This window comes from Ostrinia nubilalis, chromosome 18, assembly GCF_963855985.1.
Source record: "Ostrinia nubilalis chromosome 18, ilOstNubi1.1, whole genome shotgun sequence".
In the NCBI taxonomy this organism is placed as follows: domain Eukaryota; kingdom Metazoa; phylum Arthropoda; class Insecta; order Lepidoptera; family Crambidae; genus Ostrinia; species Ostrinia nubilalis.
In genome coordinates, this window is record NC_087105.1 from 4,865,004 (window position 1) to 4,884,466 (window position 19,463).

General features: G+C 41.6%; 1 protein-coding gene across 1 annotated transcript in view; it reads left to right on the forward strand.

The window, feature by feature from the left end:
* Window positions 1–19,463, forward strand: part of LOC135080857 (autophagy-related protein 2 homolog B) — a 43,962-nt gene that overhangs the window by 13,319 nt on the left and 11,180 nt on the right. Inside the window, exons 21-38 of the mRNA XM_063975585.1 lie at window positions 353–537; window positions 1,127–1,391; window positions 1,718–1,910; window positions 2,077–2,226; window positions 2,551–2,700; window positions 2,945–3,052; window positions 3,382–3,641; window positions 4,040–4,248; window positions 4,909–5,070; window positions 5,277–5,414; window positions 5,574–5,580; window positions 5,764–5,924; window positions 6,599–6,736; window positions 7,149–7,326; window positions 7,370–7,528; window positions 7,571–7,729; window positions 8,728–8,895; window positions 13,212–13,371. Coding sequence (XP_063831655.1) covers window positions 353–537; window positions 1,127–1,391; window positions 1,718–1,910; window positions 2,077–2,226; window positions 2,551–2,700; window positions 2,945–3,052; window positions 3,382–3,641; window positions 4,040–4,248; window positions 4,909–5,070; window positions 5,277–5,414; window positions 5,574–5,580; window positions 5,764–5,924; window positions 6,599–6,736; window positions 7,149–7,326; window positions 7,370–7,528; window positions 7,571–7,729; window positions 8,728–8,895; window positions 13,212–13,371 — 2,950 coding nt within the window. The remainder of the gene's footprint in view (window positions 1–352; window positions 538–1,126; window positions 1,392–1,717; window positions 1,911–2,076; window positions 2,227–2,550; window positions 2,701–2,944; window positions 3,053–3,381; window positions 3,642–4,039; window positions 4,249–4,908; window positions 5,071–5,276; window positions 5,415–5,573; window positions 5,581–5,763; window positions 5,925–6,598; window positions 6,737–7,148; window positions 7,327–7,369; window positions 7,529–7,570; window positions 7,730–8,727; window positions 8,896–13,211; window positions 13,372–19,463) is intronic.

Genomic DNA, 19,463 nt, shown 5'->3' on the forward strand with positions numbered 1-19,463 from the left:
AAATTGACTTGCAAATGTCTAAATTGTAACCCTTGGCAATCAGCTTAGTGAATACGACGGTATTTACAGTGATAAATCTTTCCACCAATAAATTATCACAAATTATGTATACGTCTTTCAACATCAAGGTGTACAAAAGAGGCCGTGATAAAATGTTTGGCATTCTCACGTTTCCTGACATAACACGATATGACTAACGAAACTTTTTAATTAGTGTAACAATTTTGTACATAATTGTGTTGTTGTTGTTTCTTTTCTATTTATCTTCCTTCAACCAAACGGGACTAATTTACATTAATTAATTTATATTGTTTGAAAAAACCGTAATCCATATCCAACCTAAACTCCACAGACAATCTGCATCGCACTGGGCATAGAGCAAGCGACGCTCCGCCATAGAGGCGACAAAGGCATCGCGTGGCTGACCCAGCTTATGGACGTCATAGATGTCATAGACTACCCCGTGCCAGGGTACACGCCTTCCACTGTGCTGTCAGAACTACATGTACACGTGTGGGACTGTGCAGTTGATTACAGGTATGAATATTATGTCTAATAGCCAATATATGTATAGAAAGCGGACCCTATCTATTCTTCGCAACCTCTACAAATAGTCTGTGTGTGCTGTGTTTGTGCAGCTTAGTTATTAAAAGAGTCAGGATACTGCTACTGAACATAATCTGTCAAAAAGAATTCATAGACAAAAGAATAGAATCCATAGAAAGTATGAACATTGTATTCCAAAAATGTATCTCCAACTCTATGGGCATGGAATTTTTCTTATGTTATTTAAATACAATATAAACATTGTTGCAGAAAGAATTTTACTTTACTATCTATCAAGCTTTGAAACTTACGAGTAGATAAATCTTTTTCTACATAATATGTCTGAATTTCGGAACGCGTGTAGTAACACCTATGTTTCTCTACCCCTGGTTTGCCCCTGCGTACAAGATACCCACTGAAAACCAGTGTCTTGGCACTTGTCAGTAAAATGTCAACTGTCAAGATGATACTGAGTGGGTGACCTCTTTGGCAACATTTTTTTTCCTCTTTTCTCTTCATTGTTTTTGTACTTTTTTATTAGTTGTCGAATAAATAATTTTTCTTTCTTTCTTTCTTCCAGACCTCTGTACCTGCCGATCCGTACACTATTGACTCTAGGCAACTTCAGCGTCTCTAGCAACCTGATAGCAGAGACCAACACATCCTGCCTGCGGTTCCTAGCCCAAGAATGTACGCTATTCCTGGCCCATCTGTACTTGAGCAAGCCTAACGCGCGCGTGCCTCAGGACGATGATAAGCACCCAGACGTGAATAAAGACTACGTTTGCGTGATCGATCTGGGACTCTTTGAGCTGTCTTTGAGGATGGACGATAAGGCTAACCCTGTAAGTATTATTCGGTTTTAAAGTTTTATGGGTATCTTCATTGGAAGACTAGCCTTCTTATCCTATGATCTTACCTAGTAAATTATTGAGTATAATTATGTGCATAACTGAGTCAGTGCCTCAGGTCTAGAAGCGTTTTGTGAGGGTGTTTTTGTGACGTTAAACGTCAGCAAGACTTCATATTATGAGTTTCATTTATATTTGTATGCTCTGTTACGTCACATCATGTCAGTTAGTTATGTCACCCCTCCCGTGCTGCTCCCAAACCGCAGGCACTGACTCAGTCTTTGATATTCACTAAGTCATTGTGTAACTCCATTCAACAGCAAAGCGAACAGCCCCAAGTAGACTTGAGTGCGTCCAACAACATGATCACCTTATACACCTGCTGGGACTCCGCCTCGGCCCTATGCCGGCTGCTGACGTACGCGGCCTCGGACGGCGACTCGCAGCCGCCCTTCGACCCCTCCTCGCGCCACACCAGCATCTGCTCCGACCAGCCCTTGGAGCAGCTCGTGGGTGAGTAGCTCTGACGTCACTACACCTGCTGCGACCCGCCTCGGCCCTATGCCGGCTGCTGACGTACGCGGCCTCGGACGGCGACTCGCAGCCGCCCTTCGACCCCTCCTCGCGCCACACCAGCATCTGCTCCGACCAGCCCTTGGAGCAGCTCGTGGGTGAGTAGCTCTGACGTCACTACACCTGCTGCGACCCGCCTCGGCCCTATGCCGGCTGCTGACGTACGCGGCCTCGGATGGCGACTCGCAGCCGCCCTTCGACCCCTCCTCGCGCCACACCAGCATCTGCTCCGACCAGCCCTTGGAGCAGCTCGTGGGTGAGTAGCTCTGACGTCACTACACCTGCTGCGACCCGCCTCGGCCCTATGCCGGCTGCTGACGTACGCGGCCTCGGATGGCGACTCGCAGCCGCCCTTCGACCCCTCCTCGCGCCACACCAGCATCTGCTCCGACCAGCCCTTGGAGCAGCTCGTGGGTGAGTAGCTCTGACGTCACTACACCTGCTGCGACCCGCCTCGGCCCTATGCCGGCTGCTGACGTACGCGGCCTCGGATGGCGACTCGCAGCCGCCCTTCGACCCCTCCTCGCGCCACACCAGCATCTGCTCCGACCAGCCCTTGGAGCAGCTCGTGGGTGAGTAGCTCTGACGTCACTACACCTGCTGCGACCCGCCTCGGCCCTATGCCGGCTGCTGACGTACGCGGCCTCGGATGGCGACTCGCAGCCGCCCTTCGACCCCTCCTCGCGCCACACCAGCATCTGCTCCGACCAGCCCTTGGAGCAGCTCGTGGGTGAGTAGCTCTGACGTCACTGCACCTGCTGCGACCCGCCTCGGCCCTATGCCGGCTGCTGACGTACGCGGCCTCGGATGGCGACTCGCAGCCTCGTGAGTGTGAGCTTCAACAACATCACCTGCATGGAATTTGAAGATCTACCACAATAAGGAAGCTACTAAGGTGTATGCTTCGCTTATGAAATTAAGTGTTCCGCTGTTCCGAAAACAAAAAATCTTATGCTTTTCTTTCCATTCCACAGGCTTAGATGACCGACCAGTGGAGGAAATCAGGGAACTGTCGCCGAACGAGATCCAACAAGTCAACGACCTCATGGCCGAAGCGATGAAAGAAAGTCCAAATACAACTCGTGAGTAACAATAACTTTTTAATTAATTGCTTTTTTACAATTTTTAGGTGTAAAGAAAAAGTTCGGATCTCATTGTACAAGTGTTGTGGACTTTACCTGCCTAGCTCGCACTTATTATGTATCTTATTTGATCTATTTAATTGCAAAAGAGGCTGACAAAAGTGACTTGAGTTTCTTCCGCCATTTCTTCTCAATTCAAATTCGCCTCTAAGTTGTTCCGAAGTGGTGGTGGGGCAATCTATATTTGGGACTTGAACAAGTGCCCTTTAAAAGGCCTAAGTACTGAATAAATGATTTCGATTTGAATTAATTTAATAATTTTGTTTCAGTTGAAGAAGACGACTTGAACAGCTCGACAGAGAAAGAGGGCGTAGAAATATTCTTCTTCCCAGACGAGTCTAACATGAAGCAGCGGCAGATTTCCGAGACCACTGAGGAATTCGAAGCCAAGTCTATGGAGTACGAGGACTTTGCAGCGCCCGTGGAGGAAGCGATGGAAGCCAAGCCTACCAACGTGCAGGTGGCCAAAGAGTTGGGCGATCCTAATTCTACGCCTAAGGCCTCGCCCAAGAAACCGAAAAGGAAAAAGGTACTACAACAACACATAGAGCTATACTTTTATGTTGCAAAGTCACCCGTGTCACAATTGCATTAAGATGTTACGGTACGAAATTCTATGAAGTTAATCTAAACTTTATGTACCTTTTGTAGTTAAGAATTCCATTATAGTGCATAATTATGATATATAGATAGGTACTTTGAAACGATAAGAGAAAAGAAAGATATTATTTTTCTTTTCTTATATTGACAGTTAAATATGTTTTGTGTTCATTTACAAAACATATTTCATTTAAAAAATTCGTTCGTTCGTTCGTTTCAGCCGAAAGACGTCCACTGCTGGGCAAAGGCCTTCCCCAAGGATTTCCACAAAGACCGGTCCTGCGCCGCTCGCATCCATATAATATTTTTTTGTGAATTTTCGAACAGAACAAATCGTTCGGCGAGGACGGCAACACAGACGACGAGTATTGCATCATCGATTCGCAGCCTTACAACGAGGACGACGATCTGGCTGAACCGATCGTGACGTGGTTCTCGCCCGGCCCCATGTACATTAACGATAACCACTTCACGGTGCCCGCCGCCCGCACTAACGTGCTACAAGCGCCTAAGAGTTTCCCTTCGCCGGTAACGAGGTAAGTTTGTTACGACGAATAAGTTTGGTACTTACGACCTTTTTTTTTTTTTTTTTTTTTCGTCGGGAAATGCTTTGCGCATACCCACTGGTCTATGGGGACGGCCAGTGGGTTATGTGGGACTCTCCCCGCCTACCCACTAAAACCCGACGGTTTCCACCAGAGCCCAAAGAAACGGAGCCGCGAGTTATTGTCCTGGTTGGACATTCGTCCGCAGCTCCGCCTCAGGCTAGAGGCTCGCTCACGAGCAAGCCTCTCTGGCTTCGAGGGAACCCCCAATCCCCTCCTCCAGTTGTTTTTTATAGAGGTTTTCTCCTCGCGGCCCTGGTAAAACAGGACCCCCGGCCCGCCGTAGCGGGTTACGGTCTGCTCTATGCCGCTGCTCGGTCAGCTCTGCTGATCAGAGAGGTACCGAGAGCGGCCCTCCAAAGAATGGGCCCGGGCAAACGCCCCGCCAGCCCCCACCTGTGGGGGTTTTTTTAAAGATGTCCCCTGCATCGTGGCCCGGGCAAATGCCTCGACGGCCCCCGGCCCACTCAATTGTGGGTTACGGGTTGCCCGACAGGCCCGCCGAGTTGACGAGACCTGCCGCGCAGGTGAGAAGTTAGCCGCCCGCGTGAACAGACCACGCGGACGTTGCCCAGGGTGCACCATGAGGAGGTCCCTCACCATCGCACCCCTTGGTACTTACGACCTAGCTGAACCGATCGTGACGTGGTTCTCGCCCGGCCCCATGTACATTAACGATAACCACTTCACGGTGCCCGCAGCCCGCACTAACGTGCTACAAGCGCCTAAGAGTTTCCCTTCGCCGGTAACGAGGTAAGTTTGTTACGACGAATAAGTTTGGTAGTTACGACCTAGCTGAACCGATCGTGACGTGGTTCACGCCCGGCCCCATGTACATTATAGATAACCACTTCACGGTGCCCGCAGCCCGCTCTAACGTGCTACAAGCGCCTAAGAGCTTCCCTTCACCGGTGACGAGGTAAGTTTGTTACGAAGAATATTGTATCATCGACTCTCAGCCTTTACGAACTGGCTGAACCGATCGTGACGTGGTTCACGCCCGGACCCATGTACATTAACGATAACCACTTCATGGTGCCCGCCGCTCGCACTAACGTGCTACAAGCGCCTAAGAGTTTCCCTTCGCCGGTGACGAGGTTAGTTTGTTACGACGAATAAGTTTGGTACTTACGACCTGGCTGAAACGATCGTGATGTGGTTCACGCCCAGACCCAGGTACATTAACGATAACCATTTCACGGCGCCCGCAGCCCGCACTAACGTGCTACAAGCGCCTAAGAGCTTCCCTTCACCAGTGACGAGGTAAGTTTGTTACGAAGAATATTGTATCATCGACTCTCAGCCTTTACGAACTGACTGAACCGATCGTGACGTGGTTCACGCCCGGATCCATGTACATTATAGATAACCACTTCACGGTGCCCGCCGCCCGCACTAACGTGCTACAAGCGCCTAAGAGCTTCCCTTCGCCGGTGACGAGGTAAGTTTGTTACGACGAATAAGTTTGGTACTTACGACCTAGCTGAACCGATCGTGACGTGGTTCACGCCCGGACCCATGTATATCATAGATAACCATTTCACGGTGCCCGCAGCCCGCACTAACGTGCTACAAGCGCCTAAGAGCTTCCCTTCGCCGGTGACGAGGTAAGTTTTTATTACGAGTACTACTTTGTCGACTACCAGCATTACGACCTGGCTGAACCGATCGTGACGTGGTTCACGCCCGGACCCATGTATATTATAGATAAATAACCATTTCACGGTGCCCGCAGCCCGCACTAACGTGCTGCAAGCGCCTAAGAGCTTCCCTTCGCCGGTGACGAGGTAAGTTTGTTACGACGAATAAGTTTGGTACTTACGACCTAGCTGAACCGATCGTGACGTGGTTCACGCCCGGCCCCATGTACATTATAGATAACCACTTCACGGTGCCCGCCGCCCGCACTAATGTGCTACAAGCTCCTAAGAGCTTCCCTTCGCCGGTGACGAGGTAAGTTTTTATTACGACGAGTACTACTTTGTCGACTACCAGCATTACGACCTGGCTGAAACGATCGTGAGGTGGCTCACGCCGGGACCCATCTACATAATGGAGAAGCTGTCTCACTGAATTATGTATTATAAATAGTTGTAAAAAGTTATAAGAAAGAAATCCGCTTGCAATAGATTTTTGTAGGTATGTAACCGAAACAGTGCTCAACTCTGAAGCAAACTAAATTACATCTTATTTTTGACGACATTGAGTAGACATTTCTTTGAATACCTTTGCTATGAAATCCTTCTGTGCCTGTACATAAAGTTCTTTTTTGTCTGAACAGGTACAGCCTATGCGAAATGAGCGTGTGCTGGAATATGTACGGCGGGAACGACTTCAAGTCAGCTAACGATCCGACCCCGCCCAAGAAGACGGTCACTATCGACGATCCTAGGAAGCAAGGCTCTCCGACTACTGCCAAGTAAGTATATGACTACAAGACCTAAGAATGTTCCAAATCATTTCACCGATCCTAGCTCAATTGTTGGAAAGGTCACCTATAATTAAATATTACAACATCATTCACTAAAAATTTATTCCAAATCATTGTATCACCATCTGTTCTTGGCTGTTTCTCCTCCCATGATTTTGTCTTTGGTGATCTCTATTTATTTCAGTTCAATTTTCGTTCAATCATGTTGATACCTAACCTACCCAAAGGGATTCATAGGCTGAGTTGCACCACCTAACTTTAGCAGTAACTACAACGATAACTGGTGTTTTTTGTATGGAGTTTGACATTTTTTTGACGTTTGTCAAAGTTAAAGTAAGATGTTGCAACCCAGCCTTAATTCATTATACTGATTTGAACCGCAAACCATTATTTGTACTAGGCGTAACAAAGACTACGAGCCGTACGAAAGCCCCCGGGGGCTAAGCGGCGGTGTCAGCTGGGCCAACGGCAGCGAGCGAGCGCGCGCGCACACTAGGACTCCGCCCCGGCGCGACCTGCGCACGCGCGGAGGCCCAGGCCGCGACCCGCACACTTGCGTCAAGCTCTGCCTCACTAAGGTGCGTATTAAACATATTTACTAGGTGTATCAAAGACTACGAGCCGTACGAAAGCCCCCGGGGGCTAAGCGGCGGCGTCAGCTGGGCCAACGGCAGCGAGCGAGCGCGCGCACACACTAGGACTCCGCCCCGGCGCGACCTGCGCACGCGCGGAGGCCCAGGCCGCGACCCGCACACTTGCGTCAAGCTCTGCCTCACTAAGGTGCGTATTAACCATTGAACTAGGTGTTACAAAGACTACGAGCCGTACGAAAGCCCCCGGGGGTTAAACGGCGGTGTCAGCTGGGCCAACGGCAGCGAGCGAGCGCGCGCGCACACTAGGACTCCGCCCCGGCGCGACCTGCGCACGCGCGGAGGCCCAGGCCGCGACCCGCACACTTGCGTCAAGCTCTGCCTCACTAAGGTGCGTATTAACTATTGAACTAGGCGTAACAAAGGCTGCGAGCCTTTCAAAAGCCCCCGGGGGCTAAGCGGCGGCGTGAGCTGGGCCAACGGCAGCGAGCGAGCGAGCGCGCACACTAGGACTCCGCCCCGGCGCGACCTGCTCACGCGTGGAGGCCCAGGCCGCGACCCGCACACTTGCGTCAAGCTCTGCCTCAATAAGGTGCGATTAACCATTGAACTAGGCGTAACAAAGACTACGAGCCTTTCAAAAGCCCCCGGGGGCTAAGCGACGGCCTTAGCTGGGCCAACGGCAGATGATAATAATGATTTAATATAACTAGTTGTCTGAAAAATTTCACTTACCAATAGTTCGTTCTAACAAAATTTCGCTCCTTCATATTTTTTGCCTCTCGTAATGAAAAAGTGTGCTTTAACAAATACATGCAGCTTTGTGGAAAGTGTGAATATGGACTCAATTCGGCATAATTTTCGATTTGCACGCACTATCGGCCACAGTTCGAGCTACTCATTTCCGTTTTTTCTCTCACCCATCAAAGTGGATAGCTGAAACTGTACAGTGTCATCATTTACAAGTATAATCAGGCCTGTTCATCTCCGCGAGTTTGCATTGAAAACAAAACACGCACAATGGCCCCCTATAGAATTACTATTCGACAAGGCCTCACATTATGTACTTTTTTAAGTTGCCTGAAGACACATACAATTATTCATGATAATTCATGCTAAATCATGTATTTCCTCCGCCATTTTCTGCAGTTTGGCTCCTCACGTCACATCATTTTACCGAAGTCAGCCCTATAGCTTCGGCGCAGTACCGATCACTGACGTTCAACTAAATGGTGCTTGACTCTTGAGACAAGCTAAATTGCACCATATTGTTAATGACATTGAGCTTACATTTTTTAAATACCTTCGCGAAGTAAAACTTCTGTACGTAGTACTTATTATTATTATTCTGTTGTATAATATAATAATATTATTCACTTATTTGTTCAGGTCAAGTTCCAACACGAAGTGTACCCATCTGGCGGCATGCACGCGTCCCGGCAGACGCTCGCCATCAGCAAGATAGAAGTGCTGGACCGACTGGTCTGCAGCGACATCAACAAGCTGCTCAGCCAGTATAAACTTAAAGACGAACCAGAGCGAAAGAATGCGCATATGGTAAGAATTAATTAGTTTTTTAGAAAAAATCAAACATTTTAAATTAGGTTAGCCACCTTTGTTTTACTTTTTAATTCGACTTAGGGCTGATTTTACCATCGTCAGATAACTTTTAACTGAAGAGTAAACTTGTCATTTTGACATAAAGTAAAGGTAAAGTAAGCATTTATTTGCTGCACACAAAGTCACATACATTGTTCAACAAAATTACATAATTAAATATTTAACATGCACATACACGACATATTTCCCATACTGAAACTGTCATAACTGTGGATTTATTCTGAGATTAATATTTATTTATTTGTCGAATCCACCCTTAGTAAAATAACATAATCTTCGTATTTGCAATAGATGCTATTTTGAAACAAAGTTGCAACGCGCAGTCAATGGACAACACGCATAAGTTGTAATATTAAGTTAAATTATGACTTAATTTAAAGTTTAGATCACACACATTACACTAGTTTTTATTTCACCTCAATCCATCCAGTATTACCGAAGATAGAGCCTCGAGAAGTTTACGGACTTTTTAAAATTTTCAAAAATTTCCAATATTCGCGCGTGACGTCACAACATGATTTTGCAGCCCCCGCACGTTAACCCATTTACCACTTTTTGTCTTTTTCCAACTAAAATAAAATTTTACCTAACTGACAACTGTTGTTAGTTGTCATCGTTCAATCACATTTCAAACTAGGGGCAAAAAAAGTAACCATTATTATGCCACCTATTGCCAGTTTTGTGCACTATGAAGCCATTTTTACATTTATGCACTTCAATATAAATTTTCTGGAAAAATAACCAAGTTTGTGTCTCTGTGCTCAATAACGAGTAAATAGTCCAGTTATTTGTTAATTTTACTTGGAAAGTTTTCCGGAATTTTTGAAAATTGGTGAATAAATAGATTTCGCTATGTTCTTTCCGAATTTTGTGACCTCGTTTATAGCCGCGCGCGCGCCCGCCTTATTGAAAAAAATACGCCTTAAAAAGGTTTTTGACAACTACTTTATTCATTTTATAATTTTTGGGACATAGACAAGCTAAGAAGCTTTGATAAATGTGATAAATTTCATGTAATGTAAGTTAAATAGATTTAGAGTTGTGAAACAGTCAAATTAATGTACCTGCTAAATTGCGAGTTCTTTTTTCTTTGATCATGGCAGGACACGCTGCCGGGTGTCCTAAATATGCTGAAGTATAAAAAAATTCGCGTTGCTGAAGTATACATTTTTTTTGTCTTGTTTGTTTTTACATTACATAATTGTATCCTACTAATATTATAAATGCGAAAGTTTGGATGTCTGGAAGTTTAAAATAAAGTAAAGTAATGTTTATTTCTCACCAACATAACAGATAATATTATGATAACAAACAATCAGGAAAAACAAAAAGTAAGAATATTGGTGGGTTGATACCTGAACTAGGAAGATTCCTGTGTCTCAGGTTTTTTACTCTTTCACGCAAAAAGTACTCAACGGATTTTGTTGAAACTGTACAATATTATTGTTTTGTTTGTAACCCAGATTAACATATAGGCTATAATTTATGCCGATCTGTGACACTAAATTTCACGCGGGTGAAGACGCAGGCAAAATCTAGTCGTGAAATACATAGGAAAGTTTAAGGTTCTGAAACGTGGTCGCTTACTATGGGCCTCATAAGAAGGCTCAAGGTCACCCAAAGGGTGATGGAGCGGGCTATGCTTGGGGTTTCCCTGCGTGATCGAATCAGAAATGAGGAGATCCGCAGGAGAACCAAAGTGACCGACATAGCACGCAGAGTTGCTAAAATCAAGTGGCAGTGGGCGGGACACATAGCTCGTAGAGACAGACAGAGTTGGGGCAGAAAATTTCTTGAGTGGCGACCACGGGCTGGAAGACGTAGCGTGGGCAGGCCTCCTACTAGGTGGACCGACGATCTGGTAAAGGTCGCGGGAAGAACCTGAATGCGGGCAGCGCAGGACTGTTCATTATGAAAAACCTATGGAAAACCCAAAGGCCTCTCGCCTTTGTCCAGCAGTGAACGTCATTTAGCTGTAACGACGAAATAGGAAAGAATGTAACTATCAAAAATCTTCTCTAAGGCAGCATTTTTCCAATTTCGCAACGAGCGCGGCAGTCACACTTAACTAACAGACTAACAGAGAGCATAGCGAAATCTATTTTAATCACCAATTTTCAAAACTCCCGGAACACTTTCCAGGTAACCACATTAATTTGTACCAAACGACTGGACTATAATTAAATTGATATAAAAATGTGGGTACATCTTCTCAAAAACAAAAGAACTGGTGCTAAAAGGGTTAAGTGACGTTTTGACATTTGTAGAGGGCCTTGTAGAAGGGGAGGCTATGGTGCTGAATGTGGATTAACTCGAGTGTCATAGTAACTTATTAGACTGCTAAGCTTGATAATAAAAAGAAAAATATTTTATTCAATATACATAGTCTGGTCATAAGTTCTGTCATATGATATTAACTTTTGAATTTTGAATGAAGGTTTCAAAAACATTTTTACTGAATTAGAATTAAAAAGAAAAAATGTGCGATAGTTCGAATTTTATTGTATGTGTAGTGGACGCATAAAGAAGTCCGAACTGCAGTTGTCACGTTGCATTTCTACGCGCCAAAGCAGATTTTCGTTGTGCTGAAAAAGTTTAGTTTATCTTTTCATTAAATGATAGGTATAGGTGTACCAGAATCTCATGGCAAACAAAAATATTGGAAAAGTGTGTCTTTCATATGGCAAATGGCTTTATTGTCACCTGTCAAAGTAAATCAAGTGAACTGTCAGTCGCTGCAGAAATTTTGTAATCTCTTCATGCCTATTTGTTATTTTTGTGAAAAAGTCGAAAAAGCTCAAGCAAGTCATATTGTTTTCAATGTGTATTGTAAAATAAGGCATAATTCAAAGTCAATCTTTGATTTTAAAGCGCGTCGTTGAGTGAAATTGGATACATTAAGTTTATTACCTAACTGCGTCAGAAGAAGGGTTTTTTTTAAATATTATTCTTATAATAGCTGCTTTATCGGGGGTTTCAGGTGTACCTCACAAATTGGTGCAGAGGAATGGTGAAAATGTTATGACCATGTAAATAAAATTGAAAAAGATTTCATCAAGTAAGATGTAAGATAGAATAATTGAAATGGTGGAAGAGCAATTTATAATAAATACCTCTTTATCTTGATCATCTATTGAAGAAAAGTGGAATCCTTGGAATCGTTTTCTAGTTCTGAATGAAGTGATTAGTATGATACATAATAAAATTAGTTACATAAAGTAATATACGATTTACTTATTTTTCAAGACATTTTCCTATTATTATTACTGACGGGATTGCTACCATGTACCTTAGTTTTGAGTTTCCAATATTTCGGCACTGTTGCAAGCGCCATGGTCACAGAGTAACTGAAGAAATTAAAACCAGACATGGTTCAGATGTGCGTTCAAAAGACCTGAGATTTAAAAAAATCCCACGTTTTGTTTAAACAGTAAGCGAAAAAAAAGTGACTTGAAAATGGAATACAAAATGATAAGGTATGGTAAATGATAAGTCTTTATCAATGAAGAAGCAGCAGTTCAATTTCATGTGTCCTCCATCTAGGCTAGTTAACATCGTCACTCAAAGTTTGGCTGCGGTCTCAAATTTGGGCTTAATTGAGGTATTTTTTGGGTGAGAGGCATAAGAACTAATGCCGTTTTATATCAAAAATTCATACTTAAAGGTAATCAACCAGGTACAAAGTATTTCCTTGTATGTTAGTCTGCCACTCTTTAGTAAGTCCCGAAATCCCCGCTTCGGCTCCCCTACTAACCATTCTAACCATTGTACACAGATAATATCTTACATGCAGCTTTTCATGTTACTACGTCACATTTTCAAAATCCGCGCGGAAAATCGCTCCTAGCGGAAGAGCGCACTTTGAGCTTGAATATTTCAGTCATTTTTAAAGATATCAAAAAAGTAAAAATACAGTATTCATTCTAATTTTTTGTAGTTTTTTTTGGCATCTTCAACAAAAATTGTGCGCCATGTCCATTGTACGTACATATATATCTGGTACTAGCGGCCGCCGCGACTTCGTACGCGTGGACCCCGTTTTACCCTTAGGGGTGAAGTTTCGAGTTTTTTAGGGTTTACCCGGAAATTATTCAAACTTTTCTCGCTGTAAAAACCATCCTTGGACTTCAACAAACATTTAAAAAAAAGAATTGGTAAAATTGGTCCAGGCGTTGTTGAGTTATGCGCTTACCAACACATTTTGCGATTCATTTTTATATTATAGAAGATTAAAGATCCCTTTTTTCTTGCAGTTGGTAGTGAAAGCCGTCCACTTGCGGCCCGACCCGGCGCTGACTGCTCAGGAGTGCTGTCTAAAAGTGTCGCTGCTACCGCTGCGGTTCAACCTGGACCAAGACACACTGGCTTTCCTTGTGGGATTCTTCTCCAAACTTGGCACTGATGAGGCTACAGGTATGTGCCGTTTCGAGTGATATCGCGATTACGTTTTAACATACGCTCCTCCTCTAAAGGCTATACACTAACCACCTCGTTAATAAAAAGCTACACCCTAGTTGAACACTGTTTTTCAGTGACATTTCCTTACTAAACGCCACTTTAAAACATTGTTCAATCAGGGTGTACCTTTTTATTAATAAGGAGGTAAAATTTGCGCGAGTGCCCGCTCCGGACGTATGACGCCGCATGCTCTCTCGCCTATTGGCTCCGTGCACGATTACAGCGCCAACTAGCGTCCACAACTTTGTGGGTTCTGTCACATTGACATTTAGGTCGTATATTTGTGAAAAAATATCGAAATGAAAAAATAACAAATATTTTCAACTAATAAATTGTTGTGATACCACGATTTGGGTGGAAAAAAGGTTTTGAAATCATTTTGGTCATTCAAATCAAATGAGGTAAGTCCAAAAAGTGTGTTTAATTTTGATTGTGTCAGGGTTTGTTTACTTCATTTATAGTTGTAGTTTTACAGTAAAACAAAAAGAAAAAGCTACTTTAACGGTTTCATTATATAACAGTAAATATATTTAAATGTTTCTGTATCGCTAGTAATAAATTAAATATCGTTTTCAGATCGAAATGAGTATCGTTTTGAAGACCGGGTTTGTGAGAGTTACAATATCAAATTCCAACCACAAACCGTATTTAAAGGAAAGTTGTTGGTATTGGCTGGACAAGTCCGAGATGTAGAAGAATTAAGAACAAAACAAGGGCAGAGTTCAATAATTCACGCTCTCATCATAAGGCAAACATCTGTGCACAACAACTACTGTGACTCATTTTTGTACTACCACGTTGTATAGTTTAGTTATTTCCAAATTGTAAACGGCTATTAAAACAGCCCTATCGAAATACAGTCCACTCTTTTATTTAAGTTCCCAGTAGGACCCTTTTCATGCGATTAATTAATGATATTATAGCCTGACCAGGAACATAAAAACCCTGGCATAGAGGCGCGTCAATCGCATTTGATAGTGCAACACTGAGTACAGTCGTACCTGTGTTAAATTAATAGGCTAACTTTATGTATCAGGATTCAGGATTACGGTCTAATTTGATATTTTCATAAATTAACCAAAAAATATTATTATAGGTAACCTGGTTTAAATAAATTAAATGAAACCATCAATCGAGCTAGTAGGATTTATTTTATTATTCATCAATAATCAAATTCAGAACTTGAATATTCAACTGCAATGTCTGCTCATGAACGCTTCAAACTCGGTACTTCTTTCCCAATTCCATAAAATTCAACACTTAGAAAGTGACAGAAAATTTTAAAATAGGTAGTTGAAACAAACCACAGCTAATTTTCATAGTGGACTGTACTATACGATAAACATGACAGTCAATTTGACAACCTTTGTCGGAAACATTATTCAATGAAAATATTGTCCGAACCCTTAGTATTTCTCTTCGACAAATACTTTAACACATTGTGAACCACTTTTCTTTCACGACTATAAAAAGATTTTAGCAATTTAATTCACAAAATCAATTGCGCACATTTAAAATAAAGTTTGTTTACACTTTGACAGCAATAGACTGACATGCAAGGTGACATGTCAATGAAGTTTTCAGTTACTGTTGCCATTAAAAGAAATTAGTACCATTAGTTTTCCGCAACATGGCGAGGGTTTTTATGTTCCTGGTCAGGCTATAAAATGTATTATGTAGAATCGCTTTGCCATTGACAGATACATCTGATGACAGAGCTTACATTATTTCTACTTTTGACCACCATGAGCGCTGCGATAGATTATGTCCCCCCCACCTAGTACTTCGCACCCAGCGAATTAGTTGCTCCGCTAAAATACGGGACGCGAGCGTTCGCTGCGTATTCCCGCTCTTCGCCGCGCGTGTTGAAACTCGTCTCACGCGTTCGTGCACCCGTGCGAGTTAAGGCGTAGGCCATTGATTGTTTTAATTCAAAACAAAACAAAATTGCACAGTTTAAAAAGCACATTTATTTAAGAGCCATTTTACATTTTCGTGCGAATTTCTAAGATTTTGGAAGCATGAATTACTATCTTAAGCAACACCCAGAGATTATTTAATAACTGCGAAAGATAGGTCAATCCTTGGCGTTGACCATTAATGAAACGGATTTACTAAAACTCTTTTGCTTAATTCACAGTGCCCCATCTCCCACAACCATTTTACGGAAAAATTGCCGCAGACTCATTTTCAAAGTCCTGTATCTATTATTTATGCTCGTATAATAAGCTTAAAAATATATAGTAATCATCGGACATATATTCTTGTAGTCCATTAATGAAATAGATTCTTGAATTTCATTACCATTATTGAGTAAAATCTAAAAATAATTTGGCAAATTTGAAGATTAACGTCACATTTTGATCGTGGTTTTTGGTTTAAAAACACAGCAATAACTGCAATAAAAGTATCCCAAAATAAAGAATATTCATTGTAGAATTTATTTCTACAGTTATTGTTTAAATATTTGTAACCACTTTGTCAAAATATTGATGTGAATATCAGTATAAATTACAATGCGCAAGCCGACCAGTGTTGCCAGAAGGTTACTTTTGTAACCTTTTAGGTTACTTTTGAACTGCTGTGGTTACTTTTAGGTTACACTAATGAAAAGGTTACTTTTAGGTGATTTTTCAGAAATTGTAGAATTAACTTTACAGGTTATTCAGTAAAAAATATTAATAGTGACAATTTCAAATTTATGTCATAAAGTGCATTTAAACTTGAATTTGATTTATTATTTGTTAAAAAAAATGAGTTTTAGCGAATGTTTTTCGATAATAAAACACAAATCCATGAAACGTTTTTATACGACTGGTCACTTTTCGAATTTAGATGATCAATTGTATTCATTTACCATCCATGAACAACCTTACACAATCATCGCTCCGCACCCCCCCCCCCCCCCCCCCGTATGAAGGTTACTTTTGATTCAAAAAGGTTACTTTTTTTTATATTTCTGGTAATTTCTGACTAGACCCGACTGGCAACACTGAAGCCGACATCGATTAGTATGGCGCGAGCGCCCGTCAAGGCAGGACCTGTGTCATTTTTCCCGCCGTGACGTTTACGTGCGTTCGTGTCGTGAAGCGGTGATTTGTACGGCGACCAAATACATTTGATACTATGCCGAGAGGCTGTTTCGAGTCGGCCGGCCGAGCAGAAATTGAAATGATGAATTTTAATTTCTTTGACGGATCTGGGTGTACCTAACTATGTATAATATGTAGGTACCATATGTATTTAATTTAATAAATAAATTATAAAAAAGTATAGCCCGACCAGGAACATAAAAACCCTTGCCATGTTGCGGAAAACTAATGGTACTAATTTCTTTTAATGGCAACAGTAACTGAAAACTTCATTGACATGTCACCTTGCATGTCAGTCTATTGCTGTCAAATTGTAAACAAACTTTATTTTAAATGTGCGCAATTGATTTTGTGAATTATATTGCTAAAATCTTTTTATAGTCGTGAAAGAAAAGTGGTTCACAATGTGTTAAAGTATTTGTCGAAGAGAAATACTAAGGGTTCGGACAATATTTTCATTGATTAATGTTTTCGACAAAGGTTGTCAAATAGACTGACATGTTTATCGTATAGTACAGTCCACTATGAAAATTAGCTGTGGTTTGTTTCAACTACCTATTTTAAAGTTTTTTGTCACTTTCTAAGTGTTGAATTTTATGGAATTGGGAAAGAAGTAGTTACCGAGTTTGAAGCGTTCATGAGCAGACATTGCAGTTGAATATTCAAGTTCTGAATTTGATTATTGATGAATAATAAAATAAATCCTACTAGCTCGATTGATGGTTTCATTCAATTTATTTAAACCAGGTTACCTATAATAATATTTTTTCGTTAATTTATGAAAATATCAAATTAGCCCGTAATCCTGAATCCTGATACATAAAGTTAGCCTATTAATTTAACACAGGTACGACTGTACTCAGTGTTGCACTATCAAATGCAATTGACGCGCCTCTATGCCAGGGTTTTTATGTTCCTGGTCAGGCTATATATCCATTATGCTAGCACCCTTAACACAAGCATATTGGTTGCCTACTTTTGGACTAGATGGCGCTGTGAAATTGTCCAAAGATTTGTTTATTTATTTATCCGCTTTGAGTTTTGTTTCGTGAAGAAGAAAAAGAAGCGTTTTGTTTCGAGAGGAAAGCTTTGTTGTTAAATCTATACTAATAAAAGAGGGAAGATTTAATTGTTTGTTTGTTTGTTTGGAGGCAATAGGCTCCGAAAAAAATTTCTTTCACGATTTAGAATCCTAATTTTTTTCTATGTAGGCTATAAAATATTTTCAAAAACTTTAGTCCAAAATCTTTGATGAAATTCGACGTTTAATAAATAAACTAGATAACATATTATTAATACTTTTTTTTTCAGTACGGTTTTAGTACTTGTTTTTCAGAAATTCTACGATTTAACTAAACTTCTAAAGTGTTTATATTTTATGCATAATTTATTAACTTCTAAAATATACATATATCCTATTGATAGATGACGTGCTTCGTATTTTATTACAATTATTACCAGACTAGGTTAAAAAGGTGTGGAATGTTATTTTGGAGATAACTTGGTTCCATAGAAATATAGAGAGATGCAAAGTAATGCGCTGAGTTCGAAACTCAGTGTCGTATTAGAAATTCACACACACAAAGAAATCAAATTATGTGCTCATTATCCACTGCAGTATCAGTATTCAACGTCCGAATAATCTTTAGTACTATTCAAGCAATATAAACTGTTTACATAATGACGTCGCTACTGTCATCATTGCTTTCACAAGCAATATGTTCCAATTTGTCCCTTGTCACATTTCCCTTTAGTTTCTGTGATCTGTGCTTGTTTCTAAGTTGATATCAATGAAATATTCCTTAGTACTTTTGATTTAAATTTTTTATTTTATTTTGACACGTGTTTGAAAGTCAAGGTCAGATTGCAATAAAATAACAAGTGAAAACGTAACATTGCATTGCAACTCGCAATTTCGCAATATTGACGAGGAGATTCCATTGGAAAGTATGTATTCATTCCTAGGATTCCCCTAACACCATCAAATTCAAGAGAATTCAAGAGAGTGCAGTTTCCCATCTCATGCTTAGGGACCACGGTTTAAAATAGTGTGGTTGCATAGAGCCTGCAACGGGCAACCACGTGCGCAGCTGCTCATACTAATTTTCGATACAAAAGCAAGTGTTGGCGCCCTCACGAGTTTTAGCGGAGTGCCATAAGGTAGCGGGAGTAGACTTAATGGAAATCTATGCTTCTCCGACGACCAGTTGTATATGGAATACTCCAGAGTATGCGCACACAATAGCCTGGTGATTTAGCACCTGAAGGAAAAACAAAAAAGAAATCTGCGGCAGGTGTAGTGTTTTAATTTTGTTTTAGAAAGATCTCATAATTTTGTAAGTATTCAAATATTTAAACATAATAATTTGTAGATTTTATATCAAAAAATATAATCATTTAACAAAATTAATTTTCTTAGAATATTTTAATTCTATTAGAACCATTTTCCACTTCATCGCAGAAGAAGTCGCGGGCAAAAAGCTAGTATGAAATATGTAGTATTGCCCGCGGCTTCACCCGCTTGAAATTTAGTTTGTCACAGATCGTCATAAATTATAGCCTATACATTGTTATTCTGGTCGACGCTAGGGATGGATGAGCGTCGCTGTCGCTGGCGACAGGGTCTTCTGGTTCAGGGTTCATGGCGTAGGTCTCAATCAAAATGAAATCCACTCGTAGAAATTAATAAACTCAGTGTATTCACGAAAATAATTACACACAGCACTAGAGTCGTATCGGAACTGAGTGAAGCAAAGTTCTTGCGATAGGAACGTCCGACCCGAGTGATAGTTGAACACAGACTGCCTAGTACTGCTGTACTGTACTGTAAAGTTTCATCAAAATCTGTTCAGTAGTTTTTGCGTGAAAGTGTAACAAACATCCAGACATCCACACAAACTTTCGTATTTATAATATTAGTAAGACTAGTAAGAAGTAAGATAGTAAGATGAATTA